General features: G+C 43.4%; 1 protein-coding gene across 2 annotated transcripts in view; it reads right to left on the reverse strand.

Annotated features, from left to right (window-relative positions):
* The window catches only part of LOC113836627 (teneurin-2), a 934,552-nt gene that overhangs the window by 130,033 nt on the left and 779,626 nt on the right, over positions 1–24,893 (reverse strand). For both annotated transcript variants that reach the window (XM_035448193.1, XM_035448194.1), the window contains 3 exons: positions 22,471–22,572; positions 6,268–6,462; positions 723–923 (listed from right to left, as the gene is read on the reverse strand). In XM_035448193.1, coding sequence (XP_035304084.1) covers positions 723–923; positions 6,268–6,462; positions 22,471–22,572 — 498 coding nt within the window. The remainder of the gene's footprint in view (positions 1–722; positions 924–6,267; positions 6,463–22,470; positions 22,573–24,893) is intronic.

Consider the following 24,893-nt stretch of genomic DNA (forward strand, 5'->3'; position numbering starts at 1 on the left):
TTTGGAACGAAAGATTCATTACTTTTCTTCATTGCAGGCAAAGCTTCACATCTCTTCCCTTTATGATTGTCATGGCAAGCTGACAGCTGTCTCAGCACCCCGAGGAAGGGGGCGATATGATGATGGCTTGCTTGGATAGGCACTCATCAGTGAACAGAACCTTTCTTGGGAAGGTTGGGACTGGCTTGAACTGTTGAACTGTTCCACTTTTTTTTTAAGGTCACTTGGGAAGTAAGACACATACTCTTAATTTTAGGAAAATAAAGTGTACAGCATAACTTCATTATTTCCCTGTCACTGGAGAACTGCAGAGCTTTATAACATGTTCACACGACACCCCGAGGGAGCCTCTTTTCTGTTTTATAGGACATTCTATTCTGTTTGTCTGGGAATGAATTGTTCTGTATTGTTTTCTGCTACCTTTAGGGAGTGTGTACATAAGAAAACCTATAATGTAAGCAGAATCATCTCTCCTGGGCCCGTCATCCATTTGTGGTGATGAACCCAAAGAGGGACAGGAACCAACACAATCATTTGATTTTTCTTTTCATTCTCAAAGACTGAAGACTCCATGGCTAAAGAGACGAGAGTGAGAAAGGTACCATAAGACTGACCAAAGTCCCTCTTATCCCAAGTGTAAAGACGAGATTTCCATCCAGCCAGAATGTGATGGAACACCAGGTTCGAGTGTGAGAAAGTGAGGAGACGATCTCTTGGCTTACCAACGGAGCAGTCGGGACCCATCCAGTTCGGATCACAGCTGCAGAGGCCAGAGTCAGGGAGGTAAGTGCCATGCCCACTGCACTGGTCTGGACACTGGACTCTTGCCAGCTCACAGTTGAGACCACCCCAGCCAGGACTGCATAGACACTCTCCATTCACACAGACACCATGGCTGGAGCAGGTGGGATCCAAGCAGTCAACTGAAACAAGAGAAGAAGCACTAATCAGTCATGAAGAATGGGCCACTAAGGCCCTGACCCCTACCCACATAGCAAATGAAAGCACCTACACATTACTCATGTGGTCTCTTGACAGCCATAAAAAAGGAATTTTATATGTTACCAAATCTCAAAATGTAAAGAAGATACAAGATACACAAGGGAATTCCTCAGGTGCAGTTAACAAGAGTCAGCTGTAGCTTCTTCACAGATCGAAAGGTACACCATCATACTTTTCTAATGCTGTACTTTCCAACCTTCAACCTTGACTGATCCACAGCAGGATCAGGAAAGACATGTGGTGTATTCTGCATGTATGGCCAAGCCTGATTACCCTCCCTCTAAGAGAAGAAAGCTGAGAGGCTCATTCTACTCTCCCAAGTCCTTGATTTCAAAATGAGAACGAAAGATTAAAAAGAAAACCTATGAAACTCTTAAATGAGTCACTTTCCTAATTGTTTCACTTAGGCTGAGTCTAAAATTAGTTTTCCTCTCTGAGCATACACCTATTGAGGGAATTAGTGAGGCTGCAAGGTGTAAGAGGTGAAGTTGGGTGTGCAGCCTTTCTACAGGTGGTTCTGAGTGGTGTGGATGAGCCAGTGTTATCAGCCATGACAATGGCCCTCCCCAAGACTGTCTACTGGGCAAGTTAACAGCAGATTCCATGTATTATTGTCCCTGTGTGTATTATGGTCTTATTCCTTGGGTGTTCTCAAGATCTGAGTAGCTATACATTAGATGAAATTTGAAAGTAATCACTCCAGAATCAAGTCAAAGCAAGGGCAAGCTGCTAGGGCAGTTAGTAAGGATAGGGACTTTAATATGGGGATGTGATCTCAAAGCTTACATCTCTATCAGTCTTCATGCTAAGACAGACTAGCATTTCGACAGACAGACTGGCTTCCTTGGAAGGTTCCCATGTCATGTGGAGAAGAGCACACACTAGCATATGGGCTAGGATGGGCAACGGGACTTTTGCAGAGGTCTCAGTTGTTGGCTTGTGGGCCAGAAAAGTATGAAACTATTGTCTTCTTATTTGAGAGAGACAGTCTTTTCTAGGATTTGAAATCAGGCCTACTGGCCCACACTGGAGTGCCACTACTGTCATTTCCTAGAGATAAGACACAGATAACTGGAGACTAATTAATTCTTCACTTGTAACTTTTTGGGGCCATTCTGTCAATAATTCAATCTCCATGTGTACTTGTGCTGCTTTGTGGTTTGGATCCTCAGAGGGCAGCTTGTCATCCCTTCTTGTCTAATGTCAAGATGGAAATTTGCAAGACTTTTGGTCCCTTGGTCATGAGATGGTCACTCTAGATAGGAGCTCTTGCCCTATTTTTCATGTAGGGTTCCTGTTCTCTCTCTCTCTCTCTCTCTTTCTCTCTCTCTCTCTCTCTCCTTCCTTCCTTCCTTCCTTCCTTCCTTCCTTCCTTCCTTCCTTCCTTCCTTCTGTCTTTCTTTCTCTCTTTCTTAAGCACAAAAATGATGGTTCTATAAGTTTTAACATTGATAATACATTGACTCTAAATATGACATCATTTAAAGTATCTGTGTCATAAACTCTATAGTCCTGAGGGAGTCAGACCAGAGGACTATGAATTTACTAGAAATCACAATGCTCCGCAAAGCTCTCAAAGAAGATCCCTCTCTTGAGGCAAAACCAATTTTCAGCATTAAGAAAATTCCATTTGGATATTCTCAGGAAGATATCATTTATGGAAACCACTTCCAAATTGTTTGAGCCATGGGGAAAACAGTGGCTTTTTCTTAACCCAGAAAGGTGAATTTTAGTGATTTAGTATTAGTTACAGATGTTCATAATATTATTTAAAATTGTTATAGTTGCTTTAGATGGAATCTATACGGTTGGGGGTATTGAACTCTGGGTGAAGCAAACCCTTTGATACCTTCAAATTGGCTCTGCACAAGGGGATGGAGCACATCTGTATATAAGTTTGAAATGAAGTTTAAACACATAAAAGATATTTATGAAGGAGTTAGTTACAGTGTGTCTTACCTGGCATGTGTGAGAGTGCATAGGGGGATGTGTTTACAACTTAAGTAGGAACAAATGATAGACTGCTATAAGAATTTGTCATTAGCAAAGTAGATGTCCAGGGCCGATTAGAAAGAGATATGGTGCCTCTCTCTCTCTCTCTCTTTCTCCTTCCTCATATTTTTGCTTGTGAGCCTAGCCTTCAATGACTAAGCCATCTCTCTAGCCAATTCCTCCCTTCTTAACACAGGGTCTTGCTATATATATCACAAGCAGGCCTAGAACTCATTATATAGCTCAGGATAGCCTTATACTTGTGATCCTTCTGTTTAAGCCTCCCAAGTCCTGGCACTTCTGGTGTGTACCACCATATCTAGCTGGTCTTATTTTTGGTTTTGGAAATAATATGTTTTTAGCATAGGAAATATATGAACTTAATTATCAAGAACCACTAATGTTCATATTCTTCTCGTACAAGAAACCTTGCAGTTTAGTTTCAAAAACTGACTTCCCCATTTCTAATAAGGCAAAACCAAAGTACCCATAAAAATACATTGTGTATTATTGCCTAAAAATGCTCTCAGTCTATAATTAGCCATTTAACCAGTTTGGTGAAGTATCAACAGATGAAATATTTTAAAAATGGATCATAATCTTTTCCTTAAGAGGATGAAATAAAAACATAAGATAATAAGAGAATTCAAGAGATAAAGAAAGTAGATACACACACACACACAGACACAAACAGAGAGAGAGAGAGAGAGAGAGAGAGAGAGAGAGAGAGAGAGAGAGAGATTTTTGTGCCAGCTATAATTCGTCCTGAATTATGGTAAGAAGAAAGGAGGAGAATCCACTGAGATTTATTGCCCTGGTAGTAGAATGTCATCAAAAGGCCATTTATAGTAGCTAGAAATACGAGCCAACATTTTCTCTGGTCTGTGGTATCAGTAAATATGCCCTTGGTGCCCTGTAATTACAGTGGCTGATGGAATAACCAAATTCAAATTTTAAGAGGAATGGTTTTACAATGAATTTTAAATTTGTTTCCAATTCCATAAGATGGTCTTTAGGCCATGTTTTTAGAGTCTTTAACAGGCAGGAGAGACTCTGTGGTTTTATGAAGCTTTATAAATAGAAACAGTTGTACTTAGGAGGACATTGGTCTTGCTCAGTTAAATGCCCTGTCCCTAGAAACACCAGTTCCTGAAGGCTGAAATCATTAGAACTCATTTGATCTGGGGTCCTCTCTAGATTTGACAAAAAGGGTTGTGAATGCAGTTTCTATCCCCAAGGATGGAAAAGGAGGTCAAAGGAGTTTGTTTTTTTTTTTTCAAACAATATGTACTATGAACCCCCAAAGAACCATGAATTACATTTATGAAGCTAAATGTCATTGAAAAATGACTCAACCATGAAACTGACATGAAAACATGGCCGACTTAAACTAACCTGTCAGTTCCCCTCTCGTCTCTCTCCCACCTCCCCAGATATCATCACTCTGTATCTCAAAAGACATCCTTTCATTTTCTTGCACAGATTTGTTAGGACTACAACAATGTTTATGCAGCAAAAACAGAGGATGATAACTATTGATTTCATTGCCATTGCCATTTCAGGTAAAGCATTCGAACGTTATGACTGTGACAAATATCAGAAACAAAAGAGCTAAGTGGAAGAAAAAGTGCTGACTCAGGCATTCTGATTCCATTTCCTCTTTTGAAAACAGTGTATGCATCACCTCTGTTCATCCTTTTTGGGTAGCAGAGATCAATAGGGGAGATCTTGTCCTTCTACAACACTCCACGTGGCTTACTTGTTTCATTGAATGGTTGATTTGCTCTGAACATTTACATAAGACTGTCTGGGAGAGTAAGAAAGTCAAGGAACTACTTGACATTCCACTCAAACATCATCTTTCCTGGAGAGAAAAAAAAAATCGGAAGACTGGCAATGCCTTGTCCCTGTACTTTGCTACTGCCCAGCAGTATATGCAGAAGATTGTTTTAACCTTTCCTGTCATATTATTGACCTCTCCTATGTTTTCAGCAAATGCAGCTTTGCCTCCTGTAATCCATTCATGTTCAGGAACTTTAACCTTTCCAGCAGGGTTATTAAATCAGGATTTCCTTCATCCCAACTCCCAATTTGGTTTTATGATTAAAAAAAAATATAGGGAGGTTACCACTGGCAGTAGAGGGGAAATGTATAGTGAATGGAGCAAGGGGAGATCTGGGGGTCAGACTGCTGGGTGACATTAAGGGTATTATTAGTGATATATTGAAAAATTGTAGAAGAACGATGTCATAGAAGCTGACTCTTTCAAGGCCATGGTTGTAGACACAATGAAATGGCGGATTTTATAAAGGAAGTCTATAGGGTGTATCTGAGAATAAGGCACTGTCATGACTGCGGTGGTTAAGGTTATATCAAGTCACAGGCACATATATAACTTTATTCCCTGATTCGCTGTAGGTGGGGTCTCAAAATGACCCACATATGTACAGTCTTTCAAGCCTGCCTGCTCTCCAAGGACAGGAGGTTTTGTTGAACTATTTACAGAGATATGCATGGGCCTACGAATACCAAGAAGAAAGAAACCAAATCATAGCAACATCAAGAAGCCAGCTTGGAGGGTGAGAGGTGGGTGGAGGCTTAGGAGTCCTTGTTTTTTTTCTCTAGATAGTCCCAGAAATTCTCAGTTAGAGGACATTAAGTGAAACATACAAAAAGAGGGAGTTAGATCTGGAGATAGATCTGGGGCCTAGCAAGATAACACAGCAGGTAAAGCTGCTTATTAACAAGGCCAAGGGCATAAGTTCAAGCCCCAGAGCCCACATGGTAAGTGAAGAGAACCAACTCCTGCAAGCTGTACTCCTACCACCACATGTATGTTGTGTGCATGTGTGGGAGAGCAAGTGTGCACACATTCGTGCACACACACACACACACACACACACACACACACACACACACACAAATAAATAAGTTTTTTTCCAAAAGATCTGGAGAAGAGAGGAAGGCAAGGAGGAAAAGGGAAAGATAGTACAGGCAGACAGACAGACAGAGAACAATCAAAAGAGAAAACACAGGAGGAAGAGAAAAGTAGCTAATGTCTGTAAAGCAGAGTAAAACAAAATATTCCTTCCAAAACCATCTCCACATGCCTTTCCTAGTCTCCAACTAATGAAGTTTACTAAAGCTCAGGGGTTTGAAGTTTTGGGTGCAAAAGTTTTCTTTGCAATGCAGGGAACCCAGTCTGGGGTTCTCCGGTCAAGGTCAATCCTGTATAGTTGTCCAGCAGCTGACCTGCTATCTCTCTGTGCTTACCTTCCTCACAGTGCTCCCCCTTGTAGCCAGCAGCACACACGCAGTTGCCATCAATGCAGGAGCCGTGGCCCCCACAGGAAGGATCAATGCACTGGTTCATAGGCACGTCACACTCGGCACCTTTCCAGCCACTGTAGCACTGGCATGTTCCTTTGGAATACTGTCCATTCCCACTGCACAGGACGGGGCAGGCAGCTGGAAAGCCAATGAGAGAACACCAGGTCACAGGAGATCGACATCTGAAGGACTGTGTCTGTCTGGCACCATGCTTTGCATACAACCTTGTAGGCTGAGGACTTAGCCACAGAGGTGCCCAGTCACCTTCAAGTACAAACCAATAAGCATAGCATTGCTGTCGGTGGCTCCTGGTCATGCATGGCTAGGCACAGCAGAGGATGCTTTGTGCCCTCCCTGACTGAATGACCAGAACCACCCTGCGAGGGGCAGCTATGATCAGGATTCCACCATCTTCTGGTGATCTTATCTCAAGGCTCACAAGCAGGGACCCAGGCTAATATACTCTACAGCTATGCTCTTAAGGAAGCCATTCTGTTACAGATGCTGCTGGCACTGGCTGGAGGGGGGGGAGTCTGGGTGTATTTTACTCATTGTTTTATTCTCAGATAATTTGACTCCTGTTCTGGACACATTTGAGTCAATGAATCTCACTCTTCCTCAGTTTATTACCGATACCATTAAGAAACAAGTGTATCTATTTCAAAGGAGAACACACACATGTTTCTCTGGCTGCCCTGGTTATGATACAGGCCTTCAGGAAGAGACCTTCAGATATGACCCATGCAGATGTTTCAGTGGCTATTGATGGTGTGACTTTTGACTCCAGGTTCTGAGAATTCTTCATGGATATGTGGCACATACATACAAAATCAGGGAACTACACCATTCCATGAGCAGATTGTGCAGTCAGTCAGATCACTATTTACTCCGTGGCCCATCCTGTTTTGCTCATCCCTTTACACAACCTGTGGTTGTGGTACAGTCATTAACTTCCCTCTGTGAGTGTCTGACTTTCTGGGGACATGGTGACCTTCTGGAAGATAGGCACAGTGCTTATCAAAGATGACTTCCTGTCACTTTGAGTTCTATAATGCTGACTGGCTTGGGTAAAAATGTCTGCATTCTTGATATCCAAGGGTTTATGGGAAAGCACCAAGGAGTATTTATGAAAGACAGGGAAGGAACAATGCCTCAAATAGACTTCACGTTGCAAATACAATGAATTTCCCCCTCAATTTCAAACTGATTTGAAATAAAATATCTGAATAGTTGGCATATGATTGATGACATATTATCTTCCCAAATACTTTATAAGAGGACACTTGTGGAAAGTGTTGGGGATATTATTTTCAAAATTCTTATCCTTATGAAGTATCTAGAGAGGAATGAGTTCAAATGACATCAAAGAGGCACACTGAATTCAGATAAACCTTTCTAAGTGGAGGGTGTGTGCTTCTAACACTTAGAATGTTAAGGCTGGGATCCTGTGGTTACTAGAGATACTGATTGTCTTGGAGAGGGTGGAGGGAAGAGCTTGGGACCCCAAATACGGAATGTGCAAGTGTGAACTAGCAAGAGTAATGATAAACTTTCTTGAGGTCTTGAGAGAGATTTGGAGACAAATGAAGTTTGCTCCACATCAGTTCATCAAAGGATTCATGCTAAGCTCAAGGTTATGATCCCCTCTTTTCTGACTCTGCAGGCATCATTAATGGATCATGCTAAGCTCAAAGTGAGGGAGGCAGATTATGATCCCCTCTTTTCTAACTCTGAAGACATCATTAATGGATCATGGCATCTTCTCCTGAGCCTAGAAAGAACCTGAAAACCATCCTAATGCGAGGCTAAGACCTGCAAGGAGGGAGAGCTGGCATCTAAGAGAAAACCTCCCTGTCCTTTCTGATCTGGGTCACACGGAAAGATCTCCATAAGGAAGACTAGAATATGCATCATTTCTCACCCCACTTCCACCCTCATACCCGAAATAAGCAACAGTGAGAAATGCATCTAGACAATGTACAGCCTTCCAAGATGGTTTCTGACCCGCATACTACATATTGTCTGGGCTCCCTGATGCAAGACAAGACCTCAAATCCCCACCACCATGTCCCATTGCATCTTTTTTACTTCCATAAGGTAGGGGAGGAAGCAAATGGTTACTGTCTATATTAGCTGATAAAAGGAAGGGTGATTTTCTTCTTTTCTTTTGTACAGACTCCAAGTGGTGGGGAAAAATAGAATTGTCTAGAAAATAAGAGTTGGTTTTTATATAAAATCAGATGCCTGGGAAATCAAGTTTAAAATGTGACCTACTTAAATTACTCAGGGAAAAAGTGGAAATGAGTCAGGTCATGGTGTTCCTAAATGTAGCCCTTTCTTAATTTGTTTGATGTAAGCTTGCTGGGACCAGAGTCAGAGATGCAAGATGCTGATGTTTGCTGGAAAGCAGGGCATTTGAGGGGCTTGACTGCTGCAACATCGAAAAGCCCCCAAAGGGGCTAATTGGAAGAGTGGAACTTAAGGAATTCACTGCTACTGAAACCAAGAATAAAGCCTGCCAGTGGTCATTGGGTTTGTAACATGGAAAGCCACGAACCCTTCCTGCAATAGATTCTCAGACACAATTCATCCCAGAGCCCCAAAATAAATGTGTGGCTCAGATTTGTCCACACTGGAGAAGCTGATTGGGAACTAGGAACCTCTTGTGTGGATAACTACTTGTATTTAATTTTGTGTGTGATCACACAATGATCATTATCTTTTAAGACAGAACAGAAAAAAAATTATTTGGACTCCACATCCCACCAAGAAGCATCACAGCGTAGAAGTGAAAAGGACAAAGATTCTGGTGTCAGAAAGCCCCAGGTTCAGCAGCTAGTCCTCATGTGTCAGCTGTGGGATTTGAAAAGGGTGACTAAACTTCTTGGGTATTCAATATCCTCTTTAAAAACCTGTCTCTCAAGAGTGCCTGGGAGGGGGGAAATGACATAACATGACCAAGGAATCAACATAGGAGCTGACACCTGCTAGACAAGTAATGAATGTGCTTGTGATCTTTCAAACTGGATTCCCAACCTGCCTGGAGGGATTGATATGATTTAAAAAAAAAAAAGCCACAGTTCTCATACATGTGCCTTACATGCACATGTATGCAAACATACTGCCCCCATAACAAAAAGAGTGCCAGGGAGCCCCAGCGGAAATGGGTCAGCTTCCTCTGTGGTCCTCTCTGGGTGTGGGTGGAAGCCAGTCCTGACTTGTTAGGAACCATACGTGAGATGTTTTGTCTTCCTGCTTCTCTCTTTCTCTCCTTTATTCCACAGCCTTCCAGGAATAGAACATTGTGCATTCAAGCTTCTATTTAAAATTAATTAAAATGTGTGTACAAATTGACTATTCCTGTTTTACTAAATCTAGTAAATGGAAGCTTTAAGACTCCCGCAGAAGAAAAATAAATTACTGCTGCCACTAACGACTGACAAGTTAACAGGCTGATGACAAAAAAATGACACAATTTAGATTCACCTAAATGGTGTAAAGCTCATTTTAATGATCAAGCTGGAGTTTCCCCTTCCCAGCTTCTCTGTAAGGGAGGAGATGAATTATCAGTGTTATTTACTTGGTAGGCAGTTACAGGACCAACCACTCATTGGTGTTTTAAGGAAAACAAATCCTGTCTACCTGCCACTTTCAGTAGAGAGAGTACTCAGAGGGAATGGAAGGGTTGTGGGGGAGGCTTAATACAATGGCAGTGGCAAAATGGCTATAGTTTGACAAGTCATCGGGGAGCTGGATTTGTTGTGAAGAGGCACTCTCAAACAATGCACTTTAAGAAGTGATTTGAAAGGTGGCTTTTAAATTTTTTATTAATTGATTTATTTCACAGAAAGAGAGTCTCTCATCTGTAACCCAGGTTAGCCTAGAGCTTCTGTGTAACCCAGGCTTGCCCCAAACTTGTGGCCTTCTGACTCAGCTTCCTCTCAGCTTCCTGAGAGCTGGGATTACAGGTGTGAGGCAGGACTGGTGCTATACACCCACTTGCAGTAAGGGTGGTAATTTGGCAGAAAGCTCCATGGTGGGTGAGAGACAAATAAGCCATGCAGGCAGAACTCATGGGGCAGGGTAGGGGTGGGGTTATTGGGAGAAAGGAAGGGAGTGATGAAAGGGAAGAGTGTGTGGGGGGGGAGCTGCCTGCTTCCTCAGAAAAACAGCAGAAAGAGAAAGTAGGCAGAGCTTGTCTCTTAAAGGGACCTTTTGTGCCTGCATACAGAGACAGGGTACCACTTGCCATGCCTGGAGGGTTGATGCACTCTGCCAGGTTTCCCAAGGGGTGGGGCCAAGGTGTGCCTGGACGCTAACAGCTACACCTTTAGAAAAGAGACTTGAGACTACACTGGATCCTACCTCCCCAGGGAAATGGTCAAAATTGCAGTGTGTGCTGAATGCCTTCACTTCTAGCAAGTCAGCAACTATGGACAGGTAACCCAGTACTGTAAAAAGACAGGCTTAGTGGCAGGAAAAAAAAAAGATTCGAGGGAGAAGCTTCCTCCACTCTCCAGAGCAATCAACAATATAACATTAGGGTCATGGAGGCCAAGCAAAGTGAGGCTCCCCAAACAAAACTGGTTTTCTCCTTCAAGAAGAAGAAAAAAAATGGTGTTAGGAAAGACGGGTTTTACTTCAACATCCCTGTAAATGGCATTTCATTTGTTGCACAACCAAGTTGGCCCTATTGTACCCTATAAAAAAAAAACTTGGTACAGTGTAAAGAGTGAAGTATTAGAAAACATTGTAGAGTAATTTTATTTTCTTCAGGATGTATGAAAGATATACATCCCAGAAACCATGAAGGAAGGGTGATTAGGTTTGATGGCACAACATTTAAATCTATTTGATAGTGGATAATGGCCTAAAACTAAACCAGGTCATAAGCAGTATCGGGAGGACAGATCTTAATGTGTTTTACAGAACAAAATTTACTATTTAACACGTATAAGGAACTTAATAAAAAAATACAAGAGACAGACAAATGGAAAAGTCGGCAAAGTTTGCATCAGAAATAATACAGCTTGCCAATATAAGATATATTCAGGCTTTTTAACAATTACCTAGAAATATAAATACTATTAAGATGCAATTTTAGGCTTCCCAGACTGGAAGTAAAATTAAAAAGCTGTTCGAAGCCTGGAAATGCTGCCTGGACTTAGGGGTGCTGGAGTCTGCAGAGTACGGTGGGTGGGGTAGGAATCCCAGCCAATATTCAGAAAAATGCTGTGTCATTATACATAGCCGGGTGTAGCCTCTTTACCTCAGCACCTCAGTTTTCCTTGCCGGTTAAAAATGGGCAGATCAATAAAGGGCTTTGCTAAGAAACAGAATGAGGAAGCTGGGAAGTGAAGTTAAGGAGGAAAAACATGCCCAGATTCTTCAGGCATACAGTGGTAGGGCCAGCAGGCAGCAGAACTAACTCTCAGTGTGTGGAGGCCAGAGGGTACCTTCTGGCAGATAGGGGCAGAGCCCCTGGCTCCGGCGGTGTGTGGGGGTGGGGCACCGCAGAAGCACCAACCTCCCCATTCCGGGTCTGTCAAATGGCACATTTAAGCAAGAAAGCGACTCAGGGAAGAATTACCAGAAGGACAAAAAAACTCATCAGGTGTGTCAAATCTCTGACATTCAGGAGCCATGTGGGGAAAGCGGCGCACGCTGACTTAAGCACGAAAGTATGGATGCTTTAATTAATCCGGGGTGAATTTAATTGCTTTAGTTAAGTGGAAATCGGGTTAAAAATGATGCAGAGCATGCTGGGGTGTGTTAAAAACATGACATATGAGTTGGATGAATCGATAAATTAAAAGTGCACAGATGTTTTAATTAAACCCAGGGAAGTTAACGAAGATCGCAAGAGACTTTTAAGCCTATGATTAATTCAATTCATTTAAAATACCTGTAGAGATACGGAGACGCCTCCATTTTGAGAGTTAAAAGTTCTCAATCGATAAATACTTATGCCACTTTAAAAAAGAAATCTAAGGGTGTGTATCTGTGACAACAGCACCGGTTACATAATGAATATTTAAATTCTTTGGCATTCCTATCAAGTGCCTCCGCAGCGCACGTACGCGGTGAAGCTGTTGACGCTTCTGTTGGGGTTGAAGCCTTGAGATAAATTTCTAACTTCACTGTGCTCCGTCCTCCACAAGCGTGGGAGTGTTCCGAAGGCAAACTGAAGCTGTGTTCACCCTTCTCTCCATAGCTCCTAGGAAGGACCCAGCATAGAGCTGGCTTGTGAATTAGACTGAGTTTCTTGTTGTCCCCCAGTTCTATGACCAGACACATTAAGCTTCTTACTTTACCCTTAAAGGGAGGTGAGAATCCTGGGGTACTCTACAGGGTTCTTGTGGAAATAGAAAGAAATGAAAAAAATTCTGTGGGACCTGGTTCAGGGTAAGAAATCAATAGATATTATTTTATTATTATTATTTTCATTAGGAGAAAAGTGTTCCAACTAGGTACAGGGTAGAATATCTGTCCCCCATCCCAGCCTACATCGTTTCTAGAGACTGGGGATTTTCCTGTGTTCAGACATTCTGAAACAACAGGGTTTCCCCTAGTCCAAGGGCCTCACTCACTACCCCAGCGTTAAGTGCCCTCTCTTCCAGGACTTTGCAGTTACCAAGTGGTTTAGGAAGAGAGAGACAGAGAGAAAAAGAGGCTGTTTGTGGTTTGTTTCAAAAGGAAAATAATGAAGGTGGGTATCTGGGGATCCCAAGTCCCTGGTCCTGCTGGTCAGTCTCAGCTGAGCTCCAGGGCATCGTGATCAAACTTGCATGTGTATGAGACAGCTGCCTGAAGATCTGGCCTCTAGCTGAAGACTTTGGAAACTGAACACGCTCTGGAGGTCCCAGAATGAGCAGAGTCCATTAGCTGTTGTGTTGAGATGACTGAACAAGACACCAAATGCAGGAATCACTAACCAAGTGGCAGTGGGTATTTATAAAACACCACCTCGATGGGTCAGAGTAGTGATATCCTAGCACATGGGAGGCTGAGGCAGGAGGATTGCCACAAGTGTGAAACCCGACTGCATAGCAAGTTCTAGGCCATCTTGGGCTTTACAGTAAGACCCTGTCTCACAAAAGAAAAAAAATAGACAAATAAACCGCCCCTCCCCCAACACCTGTCTCTCTTTTCTGAGGTCCAGTTTCCTTAGCTGTGAAATAAAGACAATATGCATTGTGAAGAGATGTATCCATATCATTGATGCCACACGCTCTGCTTGGTACCTGGGATGTAGTTGTCTTTGCTATGTGGTAGCAGTTATCCTTGTACTAGTCTGTTGAACCTAACTTGCTCAGTATGGCTGCTCGGTCACTTGCTGCAAAAGATGTTCTAGGTGCACCTGCTTCCAGCCCCTCCTCCTGGACCTAGCTGCCAAGAAATCCATGCATAGTTGCTTCTTCAGGCCAGGGAGGGGAGGGAGGAGAGGGAGCAGAGGGAGGAGAGGAAGGATTTGGTTGTTAAACTGCAACAGGCTGTGGGACATTTGGGGGGCAGCAAGCGTAATCCAGGCTTGTCTGCATTCAGGGGAGGTAGAGGGAAACAGAAGCCACCCAGGTGGGGCAGATGGAACCCAAGCACATTTCATGAGGGGGTGTGGCCACTGTGCACGGGGCAGAATGATTCTTTGTCAAGGATGCTGTGAAGGACGTGTTTCTGTGGTGGTGGGAGGATGCCTACTAACCAGAAGGAGCTTTCTCTTTGGTGAGCAGAGGAGATGAAAGCAGGAAACAGCCAGTCACAAGGGTCGACCTGCCAGGCTGCTGGAAGTACTGATTGTTAGACCTTAGAGAGCTGTCACTGCCTGGAATTGGGGTGTATACTTAACAGTACACTCAGCTGTGGCCATTAGGGTCACACCCTCAAATCTGCCCCTGTCACATGACCTTCCTTTTTCCTTGACATCAGAAGCTTGCAGTGTAGGTTAATGCAACATTTCTTTTTTTCTTTTTTTGGTTTTTCAAGACAGGGTTTCTCTGTGACTTTGGAGGCTGTCCAGGAACTAGCTCTTGTAGACCTGGCTGGTCTCAAACTCACAGAGATCCACCTGCTTCTGCCTCCCAAGTGCTGGGATTAAAGGCATGCACCACCACTGCCCGGCTAATGCAACATTTCTGGAGTGTGTGTCACCGTGCGATTGTGCTTCTGCACACTTCACACATGCTTATGTTAACATTTTCTAGCAAGGCAACCATCCCCATTATACAGAAGACAAAACTCAGGCTCAGAGAGGCAGAGCAATGGTCTACAATGGGCATAGTTAATCAGAGGAGCACAGAATCAAACCCAGAGAATTCCAGCTCCGTAGCTTCCGTTTTATTTTTTAACCACTCCATCATTCTGAGAGCACATGTGGGTTGTGAACTAAATGGCGTCTCCTTTCTGTAAGCACTTCTTTATTTTGTATTATCTACCCGTAGCCGGTGCATGTTCCTTCCACTCATGCTGCACCTAGGCTGACTGGCTGTCACAGGCATGATTACTCTGACAAATTAACACCATGTTCTTCAGCACTCATATTGGTCACATTTCCAGCAACGTTTTAACTTTGTTAGCCTTGTCCCTTAACTTGAAATCATCAGACATTTTAGCAAGTACATAGTGTGGCTTGGGTGCCAAATTGGGGACAAGGATAAAGACAACTGCTACTGCTTTTGGTCAGCAAGAGAAAGTGAGGTATTTTTCCAGACAGAAGCATGGCAGAGACCCACCCCCAATCCTTCCTCTTTCCTGCCTCTGAGTGACAGCAGGGTTATTTGTGGGAGTGTTTCTGGAGGGTGGTGATCTGTGACCTTGACATCCACAAAAGACCATCAGTTGAATAGTAAAGGTTTGGGATTATGGGACTTTTCCAGCCCAGATAGCTATGAGCAAAGGGAATGAGCAGTCCCCATACTTTGAGGGGCTAAGTTATTGAGTCTGTGATATGTGGGCTTTAGTGGGCTGTGTGGAGCAAGAGCAGTGTAGGACATGGATAACTTTCTACATCATTCTAAAGTATTTGCTCTTCAGCATCAGAATGTGGACCCTGAGCATCTGCAGGGCCCTAGGAAGCTTGGTAAGAGGCACAGTGTAAGTAAGCCACATGATTCAACTGCCCAGCATGGGGGAAGAAACAGGGAACTTGCATCCATGATAATTTCCCTGATAACAGTTTAGCTGGTGACTGGAAGCCACTGAGGGTATTCAAGAGAGCAACAACTGGGAAGAGGTCTGAGAGAGCTCCAGAGATGGTGAGAAGGAGGAAAGCCATGTGGAGAGGCTGCTGGCCAGTACACAGGGTAGCGGGCCCTAGGATGGGGTAGAGGACATGGAATGGAGGAACTGGCAGAGGGCAGAAAGAGTGGAGAGAAAACCCACCTGGCTGCTCAGCGAACATGGCTGGAGCACCGGGGTTGGTGTTAAATGGCCTAGGTTTCAAACTCTGGCTCTGCTATTTCTGTTTAGTAAAACTTTAAACATATTTATTTTCTTTACACCCCCAGATTTAAAACCAGAACCCTAATGCATACTAATAACACACACTGTACAAAACCATGTATTTGTTTTCCTGTATCTATTCTGAAGCCTGTCTCAAGGCTGGTCTACTGTGAAGAGTTGAGACCTGGCTGTTGGTGTGAATCACAGCAGCAATACTTTCTATCTGGGTAACAACAGGAAGTTATTTAACCTCGTTTTCTTCATCTCTAAGATGATCATCACTTATACAACATGGCTAGTGGTGTGACAATTATGCAGCTTCTCAGAGCTGGTGATCTACACACACTAAAGACTCAATAAATGTCAGTGATGATGAAGATCACGGGGACAGCTTGATATAGGGGCTAGCATGTGGCCAAGAGGGAATGGGGAGTGGGGGTACATTTGCCTGTTAGGATAGCAAGATCCTTGCTTCCTCTTTTCAACGCTCCACAGAGTTAGATAGGTGCTGAGCCTCACCCCTAGAGAAAAAACAAACAAACAAACTTTATGATCCCATGCTTGCAGCATTTCTGGGGCTCCATTGACAGCTGTTTGGCAGCAGGAGTTGTCGTTTTCCAACAGCTATTAAATTTGAGTTACCTAACAGCTATGGCTCCCGGTTGTTATGGTTCTGCTGTGGGTTGGAGTCTGCAGTTCAGCCCAAATAAGCCATTGGAGGAGCCTGAGTTTAAGCTGAGAGCTCAGGCCTCAGCTCGCTTCTGAAAAGCAGGGAGACTCTGCATACAAGTCTAGGAAAAGTGAAAGCAATGCAAGACCTTGAAATAAAAGTAAATAAGAGGAAAAGGAATAATACCTTTAGCCCACAAGAAATGGCCTTACAGCAATGAGGGAGCCATGCAAGAGGAAGAGTAATAACAGCAGATCTGGAGGGTGAACCATAGTTTGGATGAGAAGTGGGATAATAACTGGGCCGGGGAATTGACTGATGGAGAAAGGTACAAACTACTAGGAAATAAATGGCATTTCCCTCAAACTCTGCATCTGAGCTGATTCCTTCATCTGTGTCACAGTGAACATGATTCTTCACGGTAGTTTCCTCATTGGATAGTTTTGAGATTTTTCTCTTACTCTTTTTATTAACTATTTTCATAAATACCACTATACTGTATATTTTTCAAATTTTTAAAAACCAGGCATGGTGGTGCATGCCTGTAATCTCAGCTAGGAGATGGAGGCGAGAGGATTAGGAATTCAGGGCTAGCCTCAGCTACAAAGGGAGTTCAAGGTCAGCCTGCACTATGTGAGACTCTGTATCACAAAACAAGGAGAAAAAATCGACTTTAGAAACTTTCAACTCTTCTTGAAAGGACAACGCTCCCACAAACAGTCAGTGAGCACCTAGACCAGGCTACCAAATGCACCTGTGTGTTCAAGCTAGTCCCTGTCTGCCCTTTCCTTGATGGCGGGGCCTGGTAACATTTAAGCATCAGTAGAGTTCCCTCACGCCTGCTATGGCACTCTACCCTGATTCCCAGTAAGTGCATTTGACCATGGGTTCAAGTTCTGCTTCCCACCTGTTTGATCTGTCTCACTCCAGGGCTACCTTCCATGTAGCCTGTATGTGGTGTGTTCTGCTGTGGCCTTCATCTCTTGGGCCTGCTGCTATGATAAATCTTTTATACTCATCTTCCTCTGTCAGTGTGATTTCTAAGGCTTCATTGAAGGATCCTAAAAGACCCCCACACCCCCACCCCACCCCCTGCTGCTTACAACATAGCAAACATAGCACTTGTGTGCTTCATAAACTTCCTGACCTCCTCCTCAAGTAACATCAGGGCATTCACAGTTCCCCTCACAATGTGGTACCATGAGCCACTTATTTCCCATGTGCTTCTGGAAGCAGGGCCCATGGCTGCTTTGCACACCTTGTGTTTCTGGCTCTTTGTGCAGAACTATTCTAGTAGTCATGTAGTAGGCATTTGCATGGTTAAGTTCCCTCAACTGACTTGGAAGTGTCACATTAGAAGCATCCAGTGTTCCTCCCTAGTGAGGGTCAGGTCCATTTTGACCTCAGTACCCCTGGGAGCCCCGGGACTGTAGGGGGTGCAGAATGAGTGGTCTGCAAATGTGTGTTGATGGTCCTCATGCTCTGTGAAAGGATGGCTTCAGATGCCTGATGCAGACTGGCAGGTTTATAAGAAGACAAGGAACCGGCTGCCTGCGCCGCACATTTGAGGGCATGGCGTGCACAGTGTGAGGTCAAGAGAGTAAATCTGTATTTCTGTCACTTGGACACATACCAGGTCGCTTGGATGTGATGGGAATTGTGCCTGCTAATGTGGCAAATTCTCCCCCTGGCAGGAGGGCCCGAGTTTGCTGGCTGCCTACTCTAGCAGACTGGCAGAACCCAAGGCATTCGGGGTACAGCTGTCAGAGCAAGAACAAAGGTGCTGTGAATTCCTCATGAGGGGGGAACTTGTGTTCATGGCATCTGCAGTGTTTTAATCCAGAAAGAAGGGAAGTGGTGGCGGGCCACAGCCAGGAGATGGGTCATGCTGCTGTGGGCAGCAGGAGGCTGAGAACCAATTGCCCTTGCTAGTCCCATGACCTTCCTCTATCAGCCACAGGCTACTCCCTGCTAACACAAGCGTTTCTTGGGCTCAAAAGTTGTTTGTGAATGGGACTTGTCCTAGCCCCAGACAGACTGTTCAATATCAGTGGAGTTTGCCCATGCCATGCAAAAAGAGAGACAAAGGCAAGCATGAGCACATGCATACAACCACATTTAATATTTTTCCATATTTTGAATAGGGGCCTCATTCATCTTGGATACAATACACTGAGGGATACATAGTTTCAAAATGCTTAACTTCAGTCTAATCATAAAATGTAGCAGAGAAGCCCAAATTGAGAGATGCATACAAATTGCCTAAGTAATGCTGTGCAGAAGGGTCAAGGCCATGAAACAAAAGAAGAGTAAAGAACTATCATGGACTGGAGGGGCTAAGGGGTCACGATAATGGGATCCTAAACCAGGTGTGAAAGGTAAAAGTGTAAAAAAAAAAAGTCTATAAATCAGTGAAAATTATTGCATGAGTGTTAAGTTTCTGGCTTTTAAATTTAAAATGTTGACCTTATAGAAACTTGGGGAGGAGGCTGTGTATGGAAATTGTCCCATTTTGGTAACTTGTCTGTATATTTTAAGGTACTTGAAAAGTTTCCAAATTACAGTGTGTGTGTGTGTGTGTGTGTGTGTGTGTGTGTGTGTGTGTGTGTATACATATATGGAGGTCAGAAGACAACTTTCAGGTCTCAGTTCTCTCGTTCTACCATGTTGCTTCCTGGAATTGAAGTCAGATTGTCAGTTTTGTTGACAAATACCTTTACTCCCTGAGCCATCTTTACCAAGTTTAATGTAAAAAGCTTTAAATAATTGGTGTGGGGAAGATTTGTTAAAAAAAAATGACACATGTCACATTGTTGATATGTGGACAAAGGAGATAAATATGCATTCAATAATTTGCAGTGTCCAGTGCATACTTAGTATTTGAGAGTACTGGAAGTGTAGGCTTTAGCATCAGATGAGCACCAGTGCTGGGATTAGATTTCCCCTGCTGGAAGCTCTCCAGGCAGCTGGAGTCTGTTTATGAATCTATTATCACACAGGTGCACTCAGGGCATTATATTATTCTCAGGGGCCAGAACCTATGGGACAAGGTGCTTAAACTTGGATTTCCCTAAGAAGCCAGGCTTTGCATGGATATTCAGGTCTACTGCTGGATTCTTGGTTTTTGTTTTGCTTTGTTTTGCTTTGTTTTACAGTACCAGAGATTGAACACAGGCCCTCATGCAGCACATTAATGCATTCGAGACACTCACTCTACAAGACAGCCCACCCCTCACTACTGGATTCTTAATGAGTCATAAACCGTTAGAAGATGACTTGGCTTAGACATTCACTGTGGTCAAAAAGAGGAGTCTCTGGTTATTTTATTTATTTATTAATTTATTTACTTTTGGTTTTTTTGAAACAGAGTTTCTCTATGTAATCCTAGTTGTCTGGGAACTCACTCTGTAGACCAGGCCTGGAACTCAGAGATCTGTCTGCCTCTGTCTCCCAGGTGCTGGTGTGCCCCCACCACCTGGCAAGTCTCTGGCTATTTTTAAAGGGACATTCACATATCATATTCATGACAACCAATTGTCATGTTTCCTAAAATGTTTGCTTTTGGCATTGTTCTTTTCAAAAGAAATATATCTGTGTACACATAGTGAATTGATTTAAAAGTAAGTTAGTAAAAGTACTGATGGCAAAAGGCAATAGGCAGGTACACTGAAGATCGATGTTTGGGAAATAAGGGCTTAGAACCAGAAGAAAGTATACATGGTTCATAACAAAGCAACTTGACCTGTGGCCACTTCAAAAGCATGAAGGGAGAAGCCCCGTTAGGGCAGGCACTTGCTTCTCATACCCTTAAACCAACTTTGCCTACAATAAATGAGGGATACAGTGGAAGGCAATTTCATTCTTTAAGCGCCTCAATTTTACCCATCATATGCATCAACAGTTAAATTAAAATATGCATACAAGTTCAAAGCCCAATTTCAGGAACAGCGATTGAATAGGAAGGAATAACTCCTCTTAACAGCCACTCAATATTTGTTTCACAAGGATCAATTATATACTATGGCTAATGCACACTCGGAGGGTGCACCCAGCCACAGCACAGGTGTCGAATGCAAAACACACACCGAGAGTCCTTTTAAGCAGCTAAATGTACACTCCATTACGGATCCATAATGCAGAATGGACACGCATCTGCAAATGGATTCAGAGTGGAGAGTTCTTAAATGGCTGACTGCTTGGGTCTGAAAGGCCAGTAACTGGATGTGCAGTCAGAGCACACACGGTTTTTAGGATTAATAATACATCGATGTGTGTCAGTGTTAATACACATTTACAGCTCACAGCCCGCGAGGCTGAGTGTTCAGCCCATTTGCAGCCACATATAAAAGGGCGACTCAGTCCTTCCTCTCATTAATGCCTTCACTCTCAGGAAAATTAGATTACACAAGAAAAGCCATTCAGACGATATTGAGGCTTGCCTTCCTTTAAGCCTACGCTAGGAAAAGCACTCGACATGGCAATGCAGGGTCAACCTCCACCCACTGGACCCCTTGGAGAGAGCTGGTAGCCTATCATTCTCCTTGTGGACGTGTCCCTGTGTCTTAGGACATGAGTGTGCTCTGCTGAAACACAGCCAAGGAAACTGTTCACAGGCTTCATGTTTCTGATCTTTCCACATCTGATAAGTTGACCAAACCTGTGTGTGGTGGGACAGACATAATGTCTTAGGAACAAATGTCACATGCACGGCCACCAATGCCGGGGCTTCAGGGACATAAAAGCCTCCCTCACTTAATACCGAGTACCATCAGGGTGCAAATCTCAAATCTTTAAGCTGTGGAGAGTATCTCAATACTATTTTCCAGAGAAAGAGCTTTGAGGGTTGGATAAAGGAATGGCATTATTTAGGAGGCAGCAGCTTTTTTGACTTTTGATGTCAAGGCAGAAATCTTTTAGTGAAATGCAAGTAAAGGTGATGAAAAGACAACTTAATTATATTAATAGATTAAAATGTAAATAAGTACCCAAACCAAACCCTTTGGGATCTTATAGTGCGCTGTAGTGAGACACATCAGTCCTAGCGCTACTCAGTACAGTGTTAGTACTACTGTGCCCTTATTAGAACTCTGCTTTGTGTGTTTACACTACTCACACTGAACTTCTGACGTCATGCTTCCTTTTTTCCAGATAAGGAAATCAAAGGTCAGAAATGCTGACTGACTTGCACAAGGTCACAAAGAGACAGAGATGTGTAAGGGCACAGCTGACATGGGCAAACCCAAGCTGAGTGAGGTCTCTTAATGTCCCACAATTCCCTATTTGTGGGTGGGCACTCAGTCTGTGTTATAGGCGGTACCTTGTACTTTGGACAAATGAAACAGAAAAGGACAATGCAACACTTTGAGAATCTATCTGTGTCTTTCTGGACGTGTGTGTGTGTGTGTGTGTGTGTGTGTGTGTGTGTGTGTGTGTGTGTATTTGTGCCCCCCACAACTACACTTAACCCTGAGAGTCAATTCAAGGTCACACTGAAGGTCTCTTACAAGCCAGGTGTGCAGCCTCTAAATTCCTTGTTCTTTAGAGAGTCATTTTCTTTCTTAAATTACCTTTCCCCCAAGAATCCCAAGGCCCCAGCCATTCTTTGCAAAGCAGTCTAGATAAATTAATAATACAATTTAAAACCAATTCCACAAAGATAAATAGCACTTCCTAGATTAGGAGTGTAGCTGGCCAGAATGAATGAAATTCACTAACCCTGAGATGCTTAATCTCCCATTACATAGAAGCTAATGATTATAAGAAAGGAGTGATGGTAATTCACTTCTGCTTTTACAGGAAATCCGACCATCTCATTTTTAGCACATCTTTCTTCTCAGCACACCTCAGTGCCAAGGCTGGCTGCCTTACTCCTATAGGCACACTGGCTGTGGGTCATATATCAAAACCCGCTTCCTTGCCAAAGGGGGAGCTTTGAGCATGTGTGGGTTTACAGAGTCCTGGTGGTACAGAGGACTTAATGGGAAGGCAACCAGGGTGCTCCTTCTCCCACCCCCCTGCAGGAAAGTGGTGACACATACCTTTAGCACAGTCTGCACCTAGGAATCCTGGGAAGCAGTGACACAGTCCAGACACACATTCGCCATTCCCGTGGCAGTTACGTGGACAGTCCTGCACTGAATCTGAAAGAGATGGATTGAGCAATGACATTCTTCTCCTCTGCTCTTGTGCAGTCATTTAGGAATCAGTCACCTGCCATTTGTAATGACCCAAAAGGCAGTGGTAAGGACCAAGAGTGAGTGAAGTAAGAAAATGGGGAAGGTGGGGTCAAGGGCAGCGTGAGCAAATCATGGAAGTAGCTGGCACTCTGCCAGGGATAACCCATACTGGACTGCAGGGATAGGCACAGTGTTTATTCTTTTTATATTAAGATTTGTTTTTACTTTATGTGTATGAGTGTTTGGCCTGCTTGTTTGTCAGTGCTCTGTATACATGCAGTACCCATGAAGGCCAGGAGAGGGTGTTAGATTCTCTGAAATTGGAGTTACATGTAGTTGTGAGCCTCCATGTGGGTGCCAGGCAATGAACTTGGTCTTCTGCAAGAGCAACACGTGCTCTTAATTACTGAGCCATCTTTTCAGCCCCTTCTTTTGTTCCTTTTTGTTTATTTTCTTATAAGAAATGGTCTATTTGGATTTAAATACTATGGAAGTTTCCATGTCTGGATATTGACAAGGTTTTTAGGTTCTATGCCTTCTCTGTCTGCCATATCTTCATCCTGAAGTTACTCCACCAATTCAACCATGGCTTGACACCTGAGGCTCTAGCCTCAGGTATAGAGGGCCAGGCAGGTGTTCCTAATCTCAGGCTTGTAATGCAACAATGTTCTCAGCCTTTAGGAATTATAATATAAGAAGAAGGCACACACAGTTCTGAGCTGCATGAAATGTTTTGTTGGTGCTGGACAATATATGTGGCAGTGTGGGCCAGTGCTCCCTCAGCCTTCTCAGGTTGTGTGAGTGCTTCATAATGTATATGTTGGGGTAAAGTGAGACAGTGTTTGGGTGTATCACTATCTTAAGTGATGTGTGGCTATACTTGTCTTATATTCTCCTATGCTGCTTCAGGGTTCTACAAGAAGCAGGTATTAGATTCTATACAATCTTTTTTTAAAAAAACATTTATATGTATGGGTGTTTTGACTACATGCATGTCTGTGTACCATGTGTGTGCAGTGTCCTTGGAGTCTAGAAGAAGGCATCAGATCTCCTGAGACTGGAGTTACAGATGTCTGTGAGCTGCCATGTAGGTGCTGGGAATTGAACCTGGATCCTCTAGAAGAACAGCCAGTGCTCTTGACCTCTGGGCCTTCTCTCCAACCCAACAGCAGTCTTATTTTTTGTGTCCCTTATTTTCTGTGAACATCATTTAGTCTGCTTGTACAAGACTCTTATTCCTGGTTTGCCTTCTCTCCATACTTTCATTATATCTTTCAGGGAATTATTTTGGAACTTTTTCACATTGATTCAGATGGGCACAGAAATGGGCATTTTCCTTCAAAATGGTCATTTGGGCTTTAAATTAAAACAAGACATGTTTAAGCTTTCAGATTCCAAATGTCTAAGATGATAAAAGGAAGAAAATATAATCCAGAAGGCTCAACACATGACACGACCCAACCCTGGGAAAGGAGGGTGGTGAATTGGTGATTGGGTACCATAAAGGAGTCACGTGAGAGGTATCAGGGTGTGCTCTGAAACCTCCTACTTCACACACTCCATCCCTGCACCAAGCACTCAAATGGTGCATTCCTGCCATCTTTCTCCAGCACGTCACTTCTGTTCCTCTGGAATCAAGCTGTTCTTGGTTTCTAGCACTCTGAGGAAACTCAACGAGTGTGTTTGCTTTCTTTTTCTTTTTTTTTTTCTTCTTCTTCCCCAAAGATACATAAAAGACTATAAAGTCCACCAAGCTAGTTTTCTTGATGTCTAGCAGCTCACAGCCCAGCTACAGCTCCTGTGGGTGAGCTCTTTAAAGGGCTGAGGAGCATGCAAAGTACCTATGGGTTCTGTGAACTCATCATTTATTCAGAGAGCATTGGGTGCTTCAATAAATAACAAAAGTTAGAAATCTCATGCAGGTTTGGAGGACTGTTGTGCCTGGGTTTGCTCCTGTTTCTACAAGTCTTAGAAGTAGAAGCCTACCAGTTAGTTGTATTCTGGAATATTCCAGAGCATCTTTTCATGGCCCAGGCAGACAAAGGAAATATCTCTGCCGAGCAAAGGGCAGGATCACCAAGGTTTAATAGAGAATGTCTTTCTCTGGATTGAAAGATAAGCGTGTTTACTACCCATGCTGAGACCCAGCCTTGGTAAGCTCAGGGCTTCTCTCCTGCGAGGCAACCCTGTACATGTAGGATCACCAGGCCTACTCCCTGATATCCTGTGGACATCGGGGCTAGGAATCTGCTTTGCTCCGACTATGGAAATATATTGCCTGTGTC

Source organism: Cricetulus griseus, chromosome 7 (genome assembly GCF_003668045.3).
Source record: "Cricetulus griseus strain 17A/GY chromosome 7, alternate assembly CriGri-PICRH-1.0, whole genome shotgun sequence".
NCBI lineage: Eukaryota > Metazoa > Chordata > Mammalia > Rodentia > Cricetidae > Cricetulus > Cricetulus griseus.